This window comes from Pseudorasbora parva, chromosome 12 (genome assembly GCF_024679245.1).
Source record: "Pseudorasbora parva isolate DD20220531a chromosome 12, ASM2467924v1, whole genome shotgun sequence".
Classification (NCBI taxonomy): Eukaryota; Metazoa; Chordata; class Actinopteri; order Cypriniformes; family Gobionidae; genus Pseudorasbora; species Pseudorasbora parva.
Genome location: NC_090183.1, coordinates 40,427,342 through 40,450,856, shown reverse-complemented (window position 1 = coordinate 40,450,856; position 23,515 = coordinate 40,427,342). Strand labels below are relative to the sequence as shown.

Sequence of the window (23,515 nt, the reverse complement as noted above, 5' to 3'; positions counted from 1 at the left end):
TATTATATCTCCATTACGTCCTCAGACAGCCATGCAGTGTCAATTAACTTTAACTAATGAATTAAATTAACTTCTGTGGTAGGGCTGACACTCCCCGCAAATCACCGCAATGATCGCAGATCATGCTGACAGCTTCATATGGGTCAACAGCCACCTAACAAGCTTGGCTTCTCCTTAAAAATCACAGGGAGTTATTAACAGTGTTGGGTGCTGTAGCTTCCTAAGCTAGAACTACTCAGAATATACCTAAGCTACAGTCAAGCTAAACACTGAGGCATTTTTTATGATGCACGTGAAACAAAATATGGCATTTTGTCGAACTAGATTTGTCTACTGGTTTTTTTTCTTTCTTCTGCTATACAATCATACTGAGAAATGTAGATGAGTTGCTTAAGAATGGCTACTTTTAGTTACTTACCCCTCAACACCGTTAAAAACGCCTAACAGCAAATCATTCAAGACAAACACCTTTGAATCTAGGCTGCGTTCCATCGCTCACGTGTTTGGCAATGTTTCCCTTAGCTGTGAGCGTGGGAGAGTGGAACATGTGCTTCAAGCCTCACCGTGGTCTCTCACACGAACTTCTTTTCCCAGAGGAAGGATTCCCCAGTTCCCTCTTTAATATCAAAGTACATTTGCCAACATTAAAAAAGCATTTCATAGTCACTTCAGAAGACCTGTTGTAATTCTTTGAAGTGCCTGTGCACTGGAGGAGAAGTGTGGAGCTAGCGTATAGTGTACTGATAGAGGAAGAGGTGGGAAGAGATGTGAAGAAAAGACTAGATAGAATGAGAGCAGGTCAGTTAGAGCTTACAAAGGCATAAAAGAGAATTTCTGAGCTTTTTTCTGTCACCTTGTAAATAAGTGAGATGAACAAAATGGTGCCAAATAGATTCACAGAGATCAAGGCTTGAAAATAATTTGTTTAAACTGCATCCATGTTTAAGAAAATGCACAGCGTGCAAGAACGTAACTACATTTTATGATGAAAATCATAAAAATAATCTTAAAATATTCAGAACTGTACATAAAGAGGGATATAAAGGAATATTTTAACGTTATGGATGTCTGACAAAAAGCAAAAAGATACATATGAAGTGGAAGAGTGAGCTGGAGGAGGTGAAAATAAGTCATGTGAATCATGATGGTGCATGATAATGATATTGTGTAGGCATTAAAAATATGGCTAGATCAATTTAGCACTCACCATTAAAACAAAGGGCCCTATTTTAACAATCTAAAGCGCACGGCGCAGGTGCGCTTAGGTTGTGTCTGAACAAACTTTAGCTAGTTTAATGTTGGAAAAAATGGTCTGCGAGCCAGGCACATGGCCCAAAAGAGTTGTGTCGATTCTCTTAATGAGTCATGGGTGCGTTTTGGACATAACAGAAATTAAACCAATCAGAGTCTCATCTCCCTTTTCCTTTAAAAGCCAGTTGCGCTCGCACCATGGGCGTAATCAATATTTAAATGGTGGAATTTGGGAGGCAAAAGATTGAATGCTCCTCAGAGGAATCCTTTTATTTTTAATATTTAAATATGTTTGTGTGCTGCTGCGTGTCCCTGTGTGTGTAATAAGCAGAGTGTACATTTGCTGTTTAAACAACATGGTGCAGGACGTGAAAATGACTGCGTCGGGCTGAAACTAGCAAAAAACACTGTTTTTTCGCATTGCGCTGGGTGCACGATAGAGCCTAAAGTGTTTAAAACTCTCAGCAACTCAAATGTATGCACATGGATACTGAAAAAAAACCTGTTGTAATATTCCAGTATGCAAATTTTAACCCAATTAGGCAACGATTAAGGGAGTAATGATAACAGTGTCTGTCAAAGTTGTGGGAAGTAACTCGTCCCCACATCGAGATCAGTGTCATACAAATTAAATCTCATTTCTTAAATTAATTCATGACCTCGAGGTTACCAAGTAACAATCCATCGCGAGAACTTTAAATATCCTGCGGTGACCGTTGGGGAAAAGATTAAAGGGTTTGCTTTATGTCAGTATGCGGTGTGTGCAGAACAATTTTCATCAACCAAACTCATTTCCTTTATCAGAGCTTGTCATTTCAGATGGGGCGAAAAAACGAAAACAGCACATTACATAGATAATTCTCTCTCTCTCTCTCTCTCTCTCTCTCTCTCTCTCTCTCTCTCTCTCTCTCTCTCTCTCTCTCTCTCTCTCTCTCTCTCTCTCTCTCTCTCTCTCTCTCTCTCTCTGGGTAGGAACTGTTCATTGGAATGCAGCTCCTTCATTCAAAATGTTGAAAAGAGACATGTGGGAGCCAAAGCATATTTCTCTCGACCTTGGGAACCCATAGCAACGTTTTAAATTCAAACTATAGAGGGGGGGAGGGGGGGGAGAAAAAGCAAGTTAGTTTTCAGTAAGAAACCTGGTTTCACTAAGCTGCTGCAAAGGAAATTTTAAGGAAAATAATGGAAGTGCTGCAATCCCCATACTGACAGAAACATCTGAGTTTATCATCTTTCTCTACTGCTTACTGATTCCTTTCTTCTTCCTCTTTTTTCCAGGAAGGTGCACACAGGTGGGTGAAGCTTTGTGTTTGTACCACAAGACCCCCAACCTCCTCCACTAGCAGACAGGGCGATTGGAAATCTAGAAGGAGCAAGGGACCAAAGACGTACGGTTAACCTTTAATCTCATCAAAGGACTCCGGAGGAAGTTCCTTGACAGGAGATAAAGAGGATTGACTCAGAAAGCTGCCTAAAGAACCTGATGAGCATTCCATTCAATTACAAATGCGTCTCAACGTGACATAACTATGAACTTTAAAAAAATGTGCCCTGTGAAAGGGTGCCTCCATTGACCCATTAATTCAGCCGTGACACATATCAGATCCCAAAGTAGACACACTTGGGTTGAAACAGGCTCACTGCAATGTCTTCAGCCATGGGCATAACTTTTGGACGGACCAGCCGTCGCTGTCAGGCCTCAGCATTGGTTCTTCTCTACCTCTTCCTGATTGCTTTGGCTGCAAAGCCCAAAGGTCCCGGCCACACACATCTAAACTCTATCCGGATTGATGGGGACATTTCATTGGGCGGCCTGTTTCCGGTTCACGCCCGGGGTCACGAGGGCAAACCCTGCGGTGAGCTAAAAAAGGAAAAGGGGATCCATCGTCTGGAAGCTATGCTCTTTGCTTTGGACCGCATCAACAATGACCACGAACTGCTCCCGAACATCACGCTGGGCGCCCGCATTCTGGACACGTGCTCGCGGGACACTCACGCTCTGGAGCAGTCTCTAACTTTTGTCCAGGCGCTCATCGAGAAGGACGGCACGGATGTGAAGTGCCAAGGTGGTGGATCGCCCATCATTACCAAGCCGGAAAGGGTGGTGGGTGTCATTGGAGCGTCGTCCAGTTCCGTGTCTATAATGGTGGCTAATATCCTCCGACTGTTTAAGGTAAACGGCATTATCATAATATTTGGGGTTTATTTTTGCGGTGGATTTGGATTGATCATGATGGAATTTCCATGCTGGTCCAGGTTAGTTTTAATACTAATGAAATGACTAATAGTTTCAAAAGTTTTAGTATCCTTATCTGCTATTTTATTATAGATAAAAAGTATAATAACATCATAACATTTGTTAAATAAATTAGGACAAATTATTTGATAAATTAATAAAGTTATTAACAAAAATATAAAATAATAACAATTATTATAAATTATAAAATAAAAATTAATTATTGGATAATAAATCCAATATGCTTTTCATTTTATTTTGTTTGTTATAATTATTGGTTAGAGTAAAAAAATGATTAAATTTAAATGCCATTTTAATAACAAAAGCCAAAAATATTACTGATCAAACAAAAAGTGTCTAAATTAGTAGTGACAAAAATGCTGTATTTTTGTGTTGTTTCCAGTCCAAATATTTTAAAACCTTTAATATAAGATACAATATAAGTAAACTTGCATTAGATATCATTTCTGTTTTCTCACTAAAGTAAGTGAGTATTTTATTTATTTATTTTTTACTAAATTGTCTGCCAATGGGGTAAAAAAAAAAAAATCTTAATGCAAATGGAAACAGATCATTTGGCTTGGTTTGAGCAAAAACTCACTTTCGTTTTCTTTCTTTTTTTTCTTCCAGAAAACTAGAAGTAATATCTTATTTAATTTTACTTGTCAAGTAATTGCATCTTGATTTAAGAATTTTTAGATATGGTATTTGGACTGGAAACAAGATAAAAATACTTTAGGAAAAGCATTTTTTTTGCAGAGCAGAAATCCTACTGTTGCAAGCCTAGCTGTTGATACTCGTCAGCCAACACATTCGTCCTGATCATGGAGGTCTTACTGATTAAACAAGTTAAGAAGCCTGGTTACACCACCGGACCAGCTTATTTTTTATTTTATTTTTTAAATAAACCAACACGCTGAAGATTGGCTATGCTGGTCTTTTCACAGGTTTGAAACGAACACATTGATGTGTGGGATTGGATTTTGTCGCTGTTGCATCTGTATCTTTCTTTTCTGTATCTCTGCTGTTTGGGCTTCTCCTTTGGTAGGCAGAGTGGAAAGCATTATCCCAGTGAATGTATAATTTATAAGAAGCAATCGGAGGGTTCTTACATTCACTTAGCCATGACCAAACAAAGTCTGTAGCATTCCTCAACTCATTCTGTGCAAATTACTAGGCTCTTGTCTGATAATGTAAACATGGCTTATTTCCTAAAAAATGTTAACATAATGTTTACGGCATTAAACGGATGAAGCTGAGCTAAAGAAATACAGCACTTCCAGTCAAGATTTGATTCTTTTCGCATTGTTGTGGAAGTGGGTAATTCTTCACCGTGATGAATTTTAAATGCACACTTTCACACTTTGATGATCACCTTGGGGCAGAATCTGAATATGCAAATAAAACAGTTTTGCACCCCCGTTAACATGCAATATGGGATACGGATAATAAATGTGGATTATGGGTTTAACATGATGTATTGTATCTTGTCTTGTATATGTAATGTGTGAATTGTTAATTGAATCTGTGAATTGTGAACATGGACCTGACAATGAGAGTTTGAACAGCTCAAGGCTAACCATTAAAGAGGCTCTTTATAGGACCCTCTGCGGGCATCCGTTGATGTACCCTTCGACTTGAGATCAAATACCTCTCCCTTTTGCAGGGGGCCGTGGTTATGTTTGAAAAATTTGTTTGAGTTTGGAGATCAGATTTGCATCTGTTTACAGCTCAGGAATATGAATAATGCAAGAGTCCGTGTTTAGCTCAGAATAGCACTGACCTGGCGTCAGCGAGGCCGATTCTCATTCGTTCCTCAGCCAGGCCGCCCAGAGACAGATGCCCAACGTTTAATGGATATTTACCCTCTGAAATGCCGACTACACAGTGCCATTCATCAGCCAGAGTTGTGATCAAAGACAGATCTCAGGCGGGGTAACTCAGCAGCAGCGAGTGGAGATGACAGGCCTCGAGCACGAGTGCCGATATAAGCGCATTTAAAGCTCGCAGTTAAAACACTGGTGTTATTGAGAAAAAGAGGCAGCAGGTGCAGCGACAGGGCATCCGGGGAGTCCTCGCTGCGGGATGAGCTCGTACACTCATAAATTCACTGAGCGCTTTTGAGAAAACCCTCTTATTAGGAACTTTAGATCAACTGTTTTACAAGAGCTTCTCTTTTAAAAGCACAAAGTCAAACTACATCTGTCTTAGCCTTGCCCACCTCAGTGGCGGTTAATGTAGATGCACCTCGCTCATAAACCACACTGTCCTGCACTCTACGCATAAATGCCCCGGTTCCTTCCAGTCATTCGCAATTTCCTTTACTCATCTACAACATGCGTTCCTTCCAGAATGTTCAGAGCCATTTTACCAGAAGCCTGAAAAAGGTTTCAGTCAGAGCTGATGGAATCTTTTCATAATCCACTTAGATAATGGCTTCAGCTTTGACCATCAAAGTACAATGCGTAAAAAAATGGTAAGAGGGATGTTTTCATTTGAATGAAAAATGTTGGATTAGACTGAGTCCTCACTGACAAAAAAATATTACCATGGTATTTTGGGCATGTGCTGTAGTAATATCATGGTCTTCTTTGAAGTAACAGAGTGTGTAATCATTCAGTACTGTGGTAAAGTCCTTTTGAGGCAAGTCAGTTCTCTCGGCAGGCATGTTAGGTAATGCTACGATCTACTTGAATGGTAAAAGATATAAAACTCCAAAGCTGCTAGTCAAGATTACACTAATAAATTAGCAAATTATAATATTTCTTGCACTATAAACTGTATTTTTACATACATTTACATAAGTATACACTTTGACAAGTGAGATTGCAATAAAGTATAGGCATTGTAAATGTAAGTTTGATTTTATACAACAGTCAAACAAACTACTATGTAAATAAACTACAATAAACTTGACTATTTTTGCTCCGCCAACGGAAAGATAGAATGACTCTCTCAGTAAATAAATGGCACTAGCTGTGTCTAATTTCTAAGGCTGAGCTCTCTGAAGGTTGAATTTGTCGGCTACATATATCATCAAAGCCGGCTTGTTTCAGAAAAGCAACCATTACACTCAAAAGTAAGAAAGAGATGACTGTAATAATGCCTCATGAGAAATAACAATCCAGGGACAAACACGGTCATCCACACACAGTACAAAGAACCCTACTCATGTGAACTGTGAGCCTAGTACTGACAATAAATTCAAATTATATACAAATAGAAAGTTTGCAATAATAACTTATCCTATTTATTCATGAAATAGTTTTTGTACTGTCCATTGCTATGGTTATCACTGTCGATTGAATTCAATCACACATTTAAATATGGTTGTCAATCCAGAAACTTTCCAATGTGAAGTTAAAAAGTGAGCAAAGATCTTTGCCATTATAATCACTGAAGCAGCCAATTACATTGTTAGGCTGCATTCTTGCTAAAACGTATTATAGAAAAACTGTTATAATCTGTAAAGATGTCGACAACATCAAGTTTATACATTTGTTATAATGAAAGGATTTGTGAGCTTGCAGAACTTATGCTGAACAAACACTTACTTAAAGGGGTGATTGCATGCAATTTCACTTTTTTAACTTTAGTTAGTGTGTAATGTTGCTGCTTGAGCATAAACAGTATCTGCAAAGTTACAGCGCTGAAAGTTCAATGCAAACGGAGATATTGTCTTGTAAAGTTATGGCAGTTTTTTGCCTACAAAAACGGCCAGTTTGGACTACAACAAGCTTCTTTTCCAGGTTGGTGACATCATAAACCCTTGCTATTAACGTAAACACTGTCCCCGCGAACACGCAACAAAGTGGATGATGCTACGTCCACAGTCATTACGGAAGAGAGAGCTGTTGCAGTAGGCTACAGTGTTGCCGACATGCCATCGAAATAATGTTATTCTCACCCCAAGGGCATGACTTCTGTGTTCCGCCTTCCTCGGGACGCTGGACTTCGGGAGCAATGGTTACAATTTGTGTTCATTTCAGTTTTTCAGTTTCAGATTTGCTCAAAGGCTCATACTAAAAGATGAAGAAGTTCCCACTTTAAAGGCAGAAGCTGCTGTTTATGGGCCTAAACCTAAGTACATGTCTTTTAAATGTGTAGTTTCTGTGTGGGTTTTGGTTGCATTAAGACCATTTGGCGGCATGGTGACAATGACACTACAAAAATACGAAATACGCAAATACTTACCATTCACTAACGTCTATTTAAAAGCCTTGCGTTCAGAGGTTTTGCTTGACCTTCATCCCAGCTGTCTGGGTCTAATTCGGGCTCAAATTAGTATGGCAATATTGACGCCATTATTTACACCACTATTGTCACGTCTGCCCGTAATGGTAAGGGCCGTGGCGTTTCCGGCAACCTGTGCTTGGCACTTCAGCCAATAAAAATACAGGAAACTACATTTGGCCATCTAACCAATCTAAGACCAATGCATTTTTCGGAGGGATGGGCTTCATAGAAGCAGGAAGCAAACAAGCCGTTCAAAGGACAGTGGAGACAGCAGTGTGGAATAAAGGTCAAATATAAGAAAATTACTGCGTTTAAAAAAAAAGAAGAAGAAGTATTAAGACATATTATACTATGCCCCATAAACACAACCAAGCCTAGAAAAACACCACAGAACCACCCCTTTAAACACATCTGATTGGCCATTGTATTCATGCATTCAACAGATACAAAAACTATTAAAAAATGTCATACTCTTCACAGACCGCTTCCAAAAAAACTCATGAGACCATTTTAAAGCAGACTGTGTCAGAACCAGTACTGCGGAACAGCAAGTATCGTCACATGAAGTTATCAAATTAATATTTGGCAAAGATTCAATTCGACGACCGCTAAAATATTTTCAATAGAAATATTTCAAAACACTCTACAATCTATTTAATAATGGTTGCTCTTCTGAAATGAGACAGCCTCATTAATGTACTGTATGTCAGTTTTGGGGATTAACTGGATTACTTTTTTCAAGTAACCAGTAAAGTAACATTAATTTACTTATATTTTATCTCAAAATAAAGGATGTAATTTTATTCCACATGGACATGAGCGGAAAGCTGAGCGGAAAGTCCATGCTCATGTCCTCTTATTTACATGAGGTAATCATAATCATGCTTGGTTATTTTAACATATATGGAAATACTTGCCAGCATTTCATTAAAAAAAGTCTAGATCTTTAAAATGCATCCAAATGCCACAGCGAAGCTCAACCGTACGGTGCTCTGCAGTGGCCAAAAAGGATATAAACAGTGAATTTTTAAGTGATACATGAGCACAATCTCACGAAAATGGGTATTAATAGTACGAGTGTGCAATCTCGTGACGTGTATACGGCAAAATGAGTTTTGGCGTGCCTATGGTACGCAGTTTTTTACCATAGGCACGCCAAAACTCATATGATACACACTTTATGGCGTGTATATGACACTTTCTTGGGTAGGATGGGGGTGGTGGGGTGGATAGATTGTGCGTATAATACGCCATAAAGTGCATATCATATGCAGGCAAAAAACTGCGTACCATAGGCACGGCAAAACTCATTTTGCCGTATACACTCCATGATATTGCATACACTCCACGAGACCTTGGTGGGTAATTCGGCCGGGGATTTTTATGCGGGTGGTGGGGGAAAAACAATGATAATCTGGATTTGGACGGCAATAAATCACTGACTAGCCCCTGTCAGTGATGAAGATACCTTATGATTCTACGAGAAACAATTACCTTCCAAATAGGGCTTTAGGGTATTAAGTTTTAAATATGGATATATTTCTTACAAAAACTCATCGCTTTGCTTCAAAAGGCTATTATTAACCCCCTGGAGTTGTATGGATTACTCTTATGATGGATGGATGGACTTTTTTGGACTTCAAAATCAGGACCGCCATTCACTTCCATTATAGAGCTTGGAAGCGCAATGATATTTTTAAATAGAACTCTGATGTGTTCGTCTGAAAGAAGATTGTCATATACACCTAGGATGGCTTGAGGGAGAGTCAATCATGGGATAACTTTCATTTTTGAGTGAACTATCCCTTGAATGTATTTTCATGGTTATTACTAAATAGTAAAGTAATTTTAGCAACTTTTTCAATCAGACATTGAATATAATACCCATAAAAATTTTGTCTCCGCTAATAGCAAAGGAATAGCCTAACAATGGCTTCTCTTTATAGTGTCTCTATGTATATATTAAAGCACCATGACTTATAATCTGATACCATCACGGTAGCATCACAGTACTTTTTTTCGCAATAAGAGTCTGTATGCATTACAGAGTGAAAAAACCCCCCCTGTAAATATCTGCCACATCTGCTCAAAGAGCTGGTCTATGCTTACCCAAGGCAGTAAAAGAATTTGTGGATCAGCAAAAATACTTTTGCTCCAGACAGTCTCACTGAATTTAACATGTCTCTGACCAGATGCAGCTATTGGCCTTTTGCTTGCATTTCGCTAGTTTTCAATTATAGAATCTGAAGCACTGAGGAACAGGAAAAATGCATAACTAGCATACGCAAATGCACATCCATACGCACACAACCATCGCCCACCACTGCGAACATGCACACATGCAAACACCGGGGAGAAAGAAAACTGCATACTCTTGCAAGAACTCCCTGCTCAAGATGGAAGGTCTGCCACCTGCATGCAGTTTAGGGGGTTAACAAAAAGCTCTTTCCCTAGCATAGATTTGGCAGTTCTGAGCTTTTCATTATTAATATTTTACATCAGCATTACATAACAGCAGCTAGAAGCAGCAAATTACCCTTCCTCAACATCTATGTATTGAAAAATCTGACAGCCCATTCAGAGTAGAGGCTGGAGTGAGGAAGAAAAAGCACTAATTCTTGTTTGGAAATTTGCGAAATTTGCCAGCATCATTTAACAGAGAGTTTCTCAGTCAAACTCAAAGCTGTCATAAACTTTACAGCAACATCCTCCAGTTATCTCTCATTGTTGAACTAAAATGGATTAATCACTGAGTTTTCAGTGCCAAAACGCTTGAAATGAAACTATCTGAAGCATTTTGGATGTTCCCACCACTGATAATGTAAGACTAGCTTGCAGAGTTTCTTACTTCCATGGCTATAAAGCAAAACTACCCCACTATCTTAGTATAATGCAAACAGCCTGTTAAAAATTTATGTTATGGCAGACCATCAGAATTGCTATTATGGGTCACAGAACTGCCCAGGGTTCACAGCTATGCTAATAAACAACACCAGGCTATTTTATTTCAGCAATATTGTTGTCTAAAAAGATTTATATTTCTTGTCCAAATGTATGTACATCGTTTACTTTTTTTTTTTTTGTATTGAAGTCAACATAAAAAAGCTAAATTGACCCATATGTACTTTCATAATACACATTTCACATCTTATTATGCATGACTCATTGGTGTACATTATTCCGACACTGTACAAAATATATATATTGTTGGTTTAATTGAGTTGGATAAGTTAATTTAATTAAAAAATGTGATTTAATACAAACAAAGTGGATTGGTTTAATAGAAACTCAAAAAAATGTGTTATCTGTATCACATTAATTATCTAAGTTGATTTGAAAGTTATGATAATAAATTATGAAAATCTCAGGATGTATGACTTATATTTTTCAGCCCCTCCCCTCCAATGATGCCCGAGACCATTTTTCACGATCCAGTCAATGCACGATGGATAAAATCATGTCCCACCCACCATTTCTTATTGAATATCCCATTCAAAATGGGTTGCAAATGGCGTTTCATGTTGACATTAACAAAAGATGTTTACTTTCAATCCAAAAAAGGTCAATGGTTTCAAAGCATTTTCAGGGTGCTAATTAGCCTTAATTAATTACAATAATCACTGCCTGCTTGCATTGAGTTTTGTATTCACGTACATCCCTGATCAATGTTGTTGTGCTTTGAATGCAGGCTGTGAATGTGTTTGCCACACAGTTTGTAGCTATGCCTGTAATTTAGCTATTAAATTGGAGAACGACATAATAGTCTGCAGAGTTTTTACACCACCATTTTAAACCCTCGTTCCTGCCAAGACACTTCGAGGAGGACAGTCGATTCATGATATAAACTCTCTCAATGGTTGTTTTGTCTGTCTGGATGTTTGATGTTTGTTTTAGCTGCAGTAATAAAGAGTTTCAGAGAGCCAGGTAAGGGTCGCTCTTACAATTGTTAACACTCACTCTTAAATTGGCCTGTTTATGCTGTTGTCTCACTGTCTTTTTCCACTCAAATGTCATGACATGTTGTTCTCTTTTACTCCATCTTATCGTTTCTTTGTCCGGTTATGTCTTACTACCCAGGATTCCGACCTGACTGCTCTGACCAAATAACTTCAGAAATCACAGCTGATGGCTATATTTGAAGTGAATCTGGAAGAGAAAGCAAAAAGAGCAGTTTTCAAAGAGTAAGGGAGAAAAGCAATTAGGATTTCCAGCATGGTTCACTTATTGTTTTTAAACTGTTTCATTGAGGAAAACTTTCAACGTTTAAACCCTAAAGGTGAAGCGCGTAATTTCTTTGGTGACAGGAGGGACACTGTGTGTGTGTGTGTGTGTGTGTGTGTGTGTGTGTGTGTGTGTGTGTGTGTGTGTGTGTGTGTGTGTGTGTTTTACGGGAAATCAACCTTTGAGTGGTGTATATATTTGGCTGGGATGATAAACAAAAGCGTTTTTTAACTAAAATAAATAAATTACCTCATCTTTAAGTACACAATTATAGTGTGATTTTTAATTTATGAAGGCACTGCACTGCATTTATGGAAAATTAGTTCCTATTAACTCAAATCACATGTGAAGCGACAGTCTATTGGTTATCAATCACTCGGTGGTGTTAGATTTTCTAGCAGATTTCATGAGAGAGCAGATGCAAGCACACACAATGTTGACATTTAAAATGAATCATTGAATTTACCCAGACAATGGCAATTGCTAAGCCTATAGACCAGGAAAATTGCAATTGATCCACATTGTTATCTGAAGCATTGAACCTTTTCATAACATTTCTGGTTTATGGTAAGTCCCCCCCCCCCCACCCCCCACCACTGTAGGTCTAATATCAGACTGATATTAGTGAGTTTTATTTTTAGAGAAAAAATGTGATATATGAACTTTCATGTATTCAAAGATATAAAGGCTTTAAACAGGCCTCCATTTTCTTTAATTTGCTTTCTTTTCAGTATAGGTTATAGCAAATAAATAGTCTCTCTTCCTGTGTGACAGATGGGGCTTTTACCCGTCGGCAGAAAAATACCACACTGGGGTCTCTTTGATTTCTGTAGCAAACTTGCCATCATTTGAGTAGCTTGCTTAGAGGTTCAATTTGACATCGCCTTCCATCTCAAAGAAGGTTACGTTGTAATAGCTCTCCGTCTAAAAGCGCCTCCATTTTTCAATTACACCTACCCAGCGTGTGATCATGTTTCTACCACCTCACAAACTAATATTCTATTGCAAGGGATTGGAGTGACAAATTTAACATAATTTCTTATTCAGAGGTTCCAACTGGTTTCTCTTCTGAGGGCTTTTGCATTAATGTGTAAGGTGTTAGAAATGTTTGCGTTAGCCCGACTCTGTTCACTGTAGGGGCCATATTGAACACTGACTGTGTGTGACTCAAAACTTAATCAGGATTGTTCTTTTGAACCGATTCTGCTCAATGAACTTGATTAGGTCTAGACATTCAGTCAACTCAGGAATCAATCAACTGATTTTAATTAAGAACTGGTTCAACCAGTTCACTAAAAAGAGCAATTCTTTTGTGAAGTGGATGTCACTAATTCAAATTCCAATAATTCCATTTTTTTTTGTCATTTTTGGTGTTATATGGATTATACATGCAAATATCCTTCAAAATCTTAGTTTCACAGAAGAATAAAAGTCATACGGGTTTGGAACAGAGGGTAAGTAATTAATGAGGTTTAATTTTCCGCTAAACTATTTTTAATAATCGTAAGTATCGAGAAGTCCACACCACAGCTATAACAATATTAATACAGAGGAATGATAGTTGTAATCATTTTGACAGTTAGTCAGAATTGAACTAATTTGAAGAGATTGGGACTTTTATAATAAACAGAGCGTTATCGTTGGTGTAGTTCTCGTTCTTGGATGGGCCTTAGACTGTCTCCTGCTTGTAGACTTCTTGCTAGACATGAGTTTAGCTATTCACACTGGAAGCGTTTGTCCAGCGTCACAGCAGCGGCTCCCACAATGCAAGAGCTTACCTGTCTGAGTATTACATACTAAACTAAAAGTAAGTTTATCATATTTTCTGGATAGTTTACTTTGTTATAATCATAACCATACTTTCACCCATACTGAATAATTAAAACAAGTTTAAATGGGTAAATCTTCTACAGATATTTTTTATTCCTCATTTTCTTTTCTGATATACACCAGTTTTTGTTAAAACACTACACATGCTTCTTGTGTGCATTTTGGGCACTTTTTTTGTCTGAAATATTTATTTTATCCATTAAAATTGTACTTTCACTTTAATTGAGTGTCAGCAGAGCAGCAAAAATAGGCTCGCTTCGAAACCCCCGCTTTACTGCTACTTACACAACGCTCCTGCTTGACGCTCACGCGCTGCTGCTGCTCCCGGTGTGAATGCACTCATTGGCTGCGTCCGAAAACCTAGACAGCTGATTCGTTGCCTCGCTGCCTTATCAGACAATGGCTTGCAAGGCAGTTTTTTGTGCATGAAGGCACCTCAAGAAACTAATTTCGGACAGACTTCTAAGGCAGTGTAACAGTTTAATGATCTACAGCAAAATAGAGCAAGCTTTGGTGAGAACTAAACACATATTTAATTACTACAATAGTAATTTCTCGCTAGAAATGACATCAGAAGGGAAAAATATTGGTAAAAAAACATACATTTACACAAACTGTCCAGCCAACGCAACTTTTGGACGCCATCTTTTGGAAAGCACAGGATTGTGGGATACCAAAGGCAACGAAGGATACATGTATGCTGCCTTCAAAAATGTATCAGATGAAGGGCTCAGGAGACAGGAAGTGAAGCAAACAATAGATTTTGACTTTGCTTGATGCCTTCCTGCCTTCAAATGTGTCCTCCGAAGGCAGCATTTTCCAGGTTTGGGACGCAGCCATTGATTAACATGGGCGGCAAAAAATAATGCGCTGTTTACCGCTGCTCACGCTTGCGGTGTGAAACAGCTGTAAGAATTATGGAAAGGGGAGGTGTATAGCTTACACAATAACTAAGCATATTGTGATTGTCCCAATCATTTGGTAACTAAACAGAATTTCATTAAGTTTAGTGACAACATGTTATATGTTTACATGGGTCAATGACCGGTAAGCTTCTGTTTTATTAGTGCTTGACACAAATTATTGCGTATTGATTCCAATTTTGATTAAATATCGATTCATTTGAATATTAGGTACAGTATAATATACGTAAATGTAATGTTTTTTTTATTTGAACAGCATTATAATATTTTAATCATTTAAGTTAAATAAATATAGTGCACATATTTAGCAAAATACTCCTCTCTGTAGCTAACTTTTCTAGCCAACTAGCATGCTATGGTCATGGCTTTCCTGAGGTAAATGTAATGTTAAGTGAGGTGACATATTGTTCTCCAGCTGTTTTATTGCTCTCTTTCTATGGTTAAAAACCCCTAAACAAAACTGATTGATCGATACATATCGGTATGTTGTACTGTATCTTTCAGCATAGGCTACCTTCTAATTTTCATTCATGTCTACTACGGTGATTGGTTCACATGCTTGAACTTAGGCACTACAGCGACCTGTCACGTCACATTTGACGTGTTTCTATTGGCCATTTTTTCCATAGATATCCATAATAAAGGCTAGATGTTTTATGGCGGAGTCACCATCGTCATCACCGGCGGCCATCTTGTCACAGGCAAGCTTTCTGTTGGGCTCTGTGGAACCTGATTAAGATGAGTGATCTGTATGAACATAAATACTCTTATCTCGCTGAAATCTTTATGGATTTACAAATGGTTTGGTTTCTTACAAACGTTATTAACATGGCTACAAATCTGGATGCTTTAACACATTGAAATTGCAGCTTTTTGTTTCGGTAAACGACTTAATCGTGCAGCTTGTGTATCACGGCTAACTTACGTGCATGTTATCAAGGCTGAGACCACAATCGAGCTGTTCAATTATATAGGTTTATTGACACCAATAAAGATTTTATGACAACCAATCTTTTGTCTAGTTAAAAAACTTAGTTTGCATTTTTTTTTTGAAAATTATTTTATTATAATAGTGATAAAAGTATATATATATATATATATATATATGTATATATATATATATGTATATATACATATGTGTGTGTGTGTGTGTGTGTGTGTGTGTGTGTGTGTGTGTGTGTGTGTGTGTGTGTGTGTGTGTGTGTGTGTGTGTGTGTGTGTGTGTGATATAATTAATACATTTCTCATGTTGCCATTCGGTACACAGTTTTAGTAGCCTATATATTGATTTAACATACCTTTTTTATTGCACCTGTTCTGTTCAATGTTACTTTCATATTGAAGTCCATAATTATTCATAAGTATGTAGTGTCATAACTACATTTCTGGCGTTTAATAACAAACGAAACAGTTTGAAAATCGGTTGAAATTGAGCAAGTTATGGTTATTTAAAAGTACATGCACCATTAAAACACACTGTTACGAGTGAGCGAGCTGCCTGTGACAAGATGGCCGCAAGTTGCGGACGGCGACCTCCATTGGCCAACAGCGCGCACGAGACATCCTAGCCTTTATTATGGATATCTATGATTTTTTCCATTCGCAATTTCAATTTGCACCGTTTGAAGGGTAATGGAAACGGGACCTGACGCGATATAAGTCGAATAAAGGCGCGCGTTCACCTGTCAGCCGTCAATAACTAACAGGTGGAAAGTTTCCTGAGTGGAGTTTGAGTCGCGCGCATGCAGGGTAATTATCGTCGTTGGATGAAGGCCGACGTTCGAGAACATCAGGTGAGCCAAAGCTAATCTCTCTGTAGAATGTACGTTATCGGAATCATATATGAAAGCGCAACACTAGTAGGCTATTTATTTGCCTGTCGCATTGTACAGTACAGTTTACAATCACACAGGCGTTTGTCTAATAGGGTTGTGAATCCAAACAGTTTAGAAGAACACTGTTATCAGTCATGAACATCCGAATAAATATAAACGCATTATGCTCAAAAATACATCCTTATTCTACTCAATGTGAGCCTAAAATCATTATTTGCCAGTACAAAATCTACAGTAAAAACAACAACCGATTTTAATGTGAAATTTTCTGTGAAATGCAAACTATCTGATGCCATGTCAGCATCATATCTATATCCTTGTCATGTCAGTATCATTATCTCTCTATTCTTGTCATGTCAGTATCATATTTCTATGTTCTAGTCATGTCAGTATTAAATCTCTATACTCTTGCCATGTCAGTATCATATCTCTTTATTCTTGTCATGTCAGTATATCTCTATACTCTTTTGCTGCTATACTGTGCCATTGTTGTGACTCTTATTCGTAGCAGAATATAAGAGCAGCTTCAGCAAGATGCTTTTTTGTTTGTTGTATTCTGTAATAATTTGATGTAGCCTATAGAAGTCAGGCTGCTGTATCAGTGAAATTGTAGAATTCATGAGATATGAAATGCATGAGGTAGAATCATGTAGGTAGGGCACATTTTCCCAGTTCTGTGATATTGGAGCAGGTTGCTCTTGCTTTTGCACGCGGTCCAGTCTTTTCCCAAGTCTCCAGTGCATCCTTGTAAAAGTGAATTAGTGCAAATCTGCCTGGGGTGATATAGCTAATTCAAGGATTGAATCATGTCTTCTTAAAACAAAACAGACTGATCTGCCTGTAGTCCCTGTCATGTTGAATGAGCGCAGAAAGTGTTCATGTTGTTTGGTAGTGAGCACATCAACTGCGATTGTGTGTAATGGCAGTCGGCTTCTTCTTTTCTTCTGATTGTTGTATGCTTGCTCTGTTTCCCCCCCTTTGCTCTTTTATTGCATGGTTTGTTTACCTGTTGCATAATGCACATATTTTTTTATTTGCTGATTTCTTTATTAGCACATAGTCTCTGCATGTAAAATGTAGCAACTATAGCTCCTTGCCCTAACGTCTCATTGGGAATAACGGTGTATCAAAACTAAATAGATGCCTGAATGTGTGGCTCTGTCTGTTTGCTATTGTCTGGAACTAAACTTGGGAAACCTCATTGGAGTGCCCTTCCCTTCAGGGATTTCTCCAGTATACTTGTCACACCAGTGAAGCTACTCGAAGATTGACTTCGACTTCCATTCCACCTCGCTTGTCAAGGTGGTCAATTCCCTCAAAGCATGCCCCCCCCCCCATCCTATTACTTTGTGCTTTTTCCTTCACTGTGCAGCACACAAAAAAATCACAAAGGCTAGAGGCTTACAGTCCTGTCTATACATCATATCAAATCATTTACTTCATCTTGTAGGTAGGTACCTGCATCCAAGCATAATTCAATACAACCACAGAACCCATTTCAAACACATTTTTTGATGTACATATGATTAGACTATGATTTGATACGCATATTTGCATCATATTTGGATATAACCAATGCCAGTTTGAATTGTACTATTGTACTTAATGATCACAACATTGATTCACAATGACAAAATATTTACAGTGGAGTCAAAAGTCTGTGACCACTAAGGAAAATGCATCTATTTTGTATTTCTCTAATTTATTAAAATAATTTTTTGGCATAACAATGTAAGGCTTTTTTAAAAAAAAATTATAAATGGGCAAAGCACCAAATGTGTATTAGTAGGCACCTATTGTAATTGTTGGCGTTTTTATTCTTCTTCTTTTTCCATTTCTTTCTTCCTCTTCCACTTTGAAAGTTATGAAATTTGGCACACAGATCGAGAACAGGCTGAACTGTCACCATAGCAAATTTGGTGCCAGATATACTAACCACTACTAAACCCTCTTTTGGCATTAAAAAATACTGTCAGAATTTACTGAAGGCATGCAGTGATAATTTAGAGCTGAAAAAGCATGGACAGAGTTATTTTTGTGACTTTATTGCATATGCTTAGATATTAAAATTAATCCGGAAAGGTGATTAACTAAGGTTAGTGCTATTTACTGGTATTTGTGCCATTATTTACCATCTAAAAAAAAAGCATGTTTTAAACCAGACGCTGATTTGTGTAGAGGATTTACACAATGCTCTTGGTAGAGGATTTTAGTCATTATGGAAATGATCCGGATACATCGGTTTTCTTTAATTTTCACATCGTAAATAGATCATGCGCATACATTTTCCACTCCCATCAGCGCTTTTTTGGAATTACACTTTAATTTGCCCTGTTTAGTAAATCTGGCCCTTGGAGTCTTTAACTCAATCCCTATAGTGCCACCAACTGTCCAAAGTTGCACTCATGTTTTTTGAACTGTAAGGTCTAGAAACAAAATTCTTTCTTCCTCCTAGACATTTGCTCTAAATTTGCATGAAAATCGTATCAGAGTGTGCCGACAACGTTATGGAATTTGTGTTGATAAATGAAATTGTTTTTGTATACTGCAGCAATAAATTTGAGGCATGATGCCAAAATGACACTGAGGCTGTATCTCTACAATGATTATTTGGCTACGTTCACACTGTCAGTCCAAATCTGATTATTTGTGTATCTGATTGGAATCTATCTGATCTAAAATTATAAGATGAAAAACGGCAACAACAACCACAACAACATAAAGGAGTTTGAAATACAGACGTTGTGCAGTTGTTGCGCGCCAGACTACTGTGTCTTCTGAGACCGCGGCAGAAAAGTGTGAGGCTGATATGAGCGACTTTATACTGTGTTGTTTTCTCCGTCGGTTTCAAAAAGGTCTCCATTTTATTGTCACTTTACACTCACCCGGCACTTTCCAACAACACAACCTTATTTCTGGTAGCATCTTTCAGCATGTTTCTTATAACAACGTCTGACGTTTATGCTTTAGGTAGCTTGACAATGACACCTGGCTAAACACGTGAAAATCTGATCACAAAATCCTATTTGAAAATTTCAAACCTCATACACTGTAAAAAATGAGTTCATTGAAATCAGCAATTTGAGTTTATACAATGAACATTTTTGAGAATCAACAACCTTTATTTAAATATTATTAAAAGATTTTGTAACCATGGGGTAATTGTGTGTTTTATTTGTGAAGACGCAGTCAAAGTGTGCTATTTTCATGATTTATCAAATTTTTTGTGATTCAGATACAATAATATTTTGATTTTCTGTATATTAAACCAATTATCTTCATTGTATCAACTAATATTTTTAATTTCAATAAACTCACAATTTTAAGGCAACCAGGTTACTTTTTTAAGTTAAACCAACATTTTTTTTTTTTTTTTACAGTGTATGAATGTAGCTTATAATATTTCAAGGCTTTTTTTGTAGCCGTTCAGACCTGCTAAATCTAATCTTATTTTAATCAGATATGCACCAAAAAATCGGATTTGGACTGACAGCTTTTGACATGACCTAACTAGTCATTTTCAACCCCCCCCCCCCCCCCCCCCCCATATTATAAATGTGTTATGCTCTCAGACTTTTGGGCTTCACCGCAGGGTCATTATCAGAAATGTTAAGGAGGCTAAGGGGCCTGTGGTATAGTCTCATTGAGCCTGGGGAGATGGGACCTACCCATAAACCATTTGTCTCAGACTCCTGCCCATATAATAATGTGAACATTCTGCTAGAACAGAGGCCTAAGACTTTACATTCAGATTATGATATATTTTGTCTTGACAGGGCAGATAAATCATCCACCATGACAAGATCAAAGAGAGTTAATATCAGTGCAAGATGTGAACAAAACTTTTAAAGACTGAGAAAATGAAAGGAGGAGAAAATCTTTAACCAAAAATATGAGCGTGTGATGCATTCCCCCAGTTGCTGAGAAGTATAGGCATCACTGCTTACAAAGTGACATGGCTTTAAGCGATTCATTTAAATTTCATTTGAAGTAACAAACCTTTAAATTGTGCAGCTCCCCAGCCCTTTCCATTCTCGGTTGCAAAGAGTATCTGGCATGTGGAAATAAATAAATAAATAAATAAATAAAAATGAAAAATCTATTATGTCTCAAGTGAGCCTCACTGTCTTCCTCTTTGTTGTTGGACGAGTGGACAAGTCGTTATTTTGATGCAAATGATGTTCAGACTGCAGGTGATGCTAATAGAGTTAGATATTAGCAGTGAACAACCCCAGAAATGCCAGAGCCATAGATCAACACAAAGTATGAATGGTTTCTCGGTAGGCCTTGCATAGAGGTGTATGTACATAATTCCTGACAGTACAGTCTAGCAAGCACACTGTAGCTCTCGTTTAGTTTGTTTGTTCACTTGTTAGTTTAGTTTTTGCACGTCAGCACTCATTTTCAAAACAAGTCAACCTTTATCAGCGCAGCCATTTCTCTGAGCTGATTGGTATTGTTTGCTCACAGGATTGTCTTGGTTCACTAACAGCAGCAGAGGATAGACGACAGCGTGCATTATTTGCGTGGTGGGCAGATCCGATTTTCCCTTGACAACTCCCCATGATTAAGCTGACAGACTATGGCGCCCAATGAATTTGTCTTTGCTCAAAGAGTCTCTGCAAATGTTTTACATGCTTCTCATTAAAGTCTAAGCTTTCTTCTTGAGAGTGAACCTGAGAAGTAAAGCTTAGAACTGGGGAGCCATATCTGTATTGATTTAACACCTCATTGGGGGAATGACAGCTGAATCAAGATTAACGCTTCTGTTCAATATCTGCGTGGTGTGCCCATTCCTCTTCAACCCCATTAGTTGAAGGGTGATAGCCAAGCTGGCCAACAAATCTGTTTACACTGTCAAGCGCACTCAAAGGCAAATGCACCAGCAGGAATGGGCCGCCTTATGAAAGCTTTTCATTTTCTCACTGCAGCGACGTTGATGGATAACCTCCGTGCTGGGCTGTTTCTTTTTCGCTATACTCTATTGTGCGTGTGTGTGTGTGTGTATAGCCAGGCGTCAGAGTATTTGTGTTGCTGCACATTGGTTAATGGTCTGCTATAGTGATGGGGCCAAACGGAGCTGTGCCGGAAAGCACTGCCAGAAGAGGGTAGGGATGTCAGAAGTACAGGTACTATAGTAAAGAATGTAAAGATGGCAGTCTTTCCACAATGTTGTTAAATATTCGATGACTGACTGACAAGCGGCTGCTTTCACCTGACGTGTGGCATATTGACGAACGCGGAAGCGATGAGAATAGAGCAAAACAAAACACGGGTCATAAATTAAAAGTCTAAAATGAGAATTTATTTAAGAGATTTTGATAGAAGAGAAGAGGCGGTTGAGTTTTTTGTCCAACCCTATTTGTATGAACCGTAAGAGGCGTAAATGCTGCTCCTATCCTACATTATCCATTGTTACAGTGGGATGCGGTTGCTCTTTTGGCGTTAGTGTGCTTGCATAGCTGTCTGCCAGAAGCGAATTATTTTAGTTTATAATGTTTTAAATATGGATATTAATCTGACACGAGCGCACCGCTTTTGCTTAAGAAGGCCTTTTTTAACACCCTGGAGTTTGGTATGGGTTACTTTTATGATAGATGGATGCACTTTTTTGGACTTCAAAATCAGGACTGCCATTCACTACATTATAATGCTTGGAAGAACAATTATATATTTTTAATAGAAGTCTGATTGTGTTCATCTGAAAGAATGTCTCGCACACCGAGGATGGCTTGAGAGTGGGTAAATCATGGGGTAATTTTCAATTTTGGGTGAACTAACCCTTTAAGTGGACGTAAGCGTGTACGTAAATGCAGCTCACTTATTGATTTATGCATTTTTTTTGTAAAAACAGAATTTACTTAATTGGGAAATTTATATATTTTCACTTAAATGTGTATTGTCTAAACATCCTTGAAACAAGATTTTGTTACATAAGATTTTGTAAAATAGCTAAAGGAAATTTCATGCATTTTATTTTTCTTACACAATTGGTAAAGTATTGAGAACATCAATTTGTTTTTTTTTTTGCAGGGTGAGAAAAATAAACAGGATTCAAGATATGTTCTATGAAAATAGAATTTATTTGACACCAAATCGTTAATCTTGTTTCACATTTTACTGGAAATAAGAACAAAGCCCTTACAAATACATTTTTTATTTATAAAAAGTTTTTATTTTATAATAAATAAATGTAAATAGTAAGTCACTTTGTCAGTTGCGAATATTGCTGTGGTGTCGAAATTGATACTGGTGGCATCAGTATTGACGACTGAAATTATGCTAATGTGAAATTCTGTTAAAACTTGGATGATTTGAATGTCATGTAACAATTTTTTTGTTGTTGTTGTTCAGTTCAATACATGTGCCATTTGTGTAGCCCTGTTCTCTCAAAGCCTTCATTCTTGCCTTTCTTTGAATCTGGCCTCATCTGAACTTAAAACCTTCATCAAAGTCTTTTCTTCTGAGCTTGTTGGAGGTCAGCAAATAGGGTAGTATCTGGATTATTATAGAGACTTTCTCACCAGCCTTTGTTTCTGTCAACAAGGGCCTTTAGAGACTGCACTCTTTGCCTCACTCTCTCTTTCTTTCCAATCTCTTTGCAGACAAATGACCAAGGGTGAAGTTGAGGGTTTATCTTTTGTATTTCTTTCTTTACAGCATCGGTCCATCTATATGTGTGTGCTGCTAAATTAAGATGGTGTAACCACACTGTGTACCAACCACCATAATGTTTTATCCCATGCGTGTTCTGTTCTTAGGGAGCATGCTATTTTACATTACCTGATTGAGATACTCATTTTTGAAGAAAAAAAAGAGCACATGCACATCACACAGCCATTACAGCACATTGACATGAAGACGAAAACAGAAAAAAAAAGCTTTAAAAAATCTGGTATTTGTGCACATTGAAGGAAAGAAAAAAACCCTAAACTCTCAAACCATCAACCATGCAGTCAGACCATGAGAGAGGAAACAACTGT

At 37.8% G+C, this 23,515-nt stretch overlaps 1 protein-coding gene across 5 annotated transcripts in view; it reads left to right on the top strand.

Annotated features, from left to right (window-relative positions):
- grm4 (glutamate receptor, metabotropic 4) overlaps positions 1–23,515 on the top strand; it is a 266,396-nt gene that overhangs the window by 100,845 nt on the left and 142,036 nt on the right. For 4 of the 5 annotated variants that reach the window (XM_067460285.1, XM_067460283.1, XM_067460286.1 and 1 more), the window contains one exon: positions 2,530–3,424. In XM_067460285.1, coding sequence (XP_067316386.1) covers positions 2,897–3,424 — 528 coding nt within the window. In that variant the 5' untranslated portion in view covers positions 2,530–2,896. Of the gene's footprint in view, positions 1–2,529; positions 3,425–16,305; positions 16,491–23,515 lie in introns of those variants that run through there. The other variant, XM_067460287.1, reaches the window with a different exon arrangement.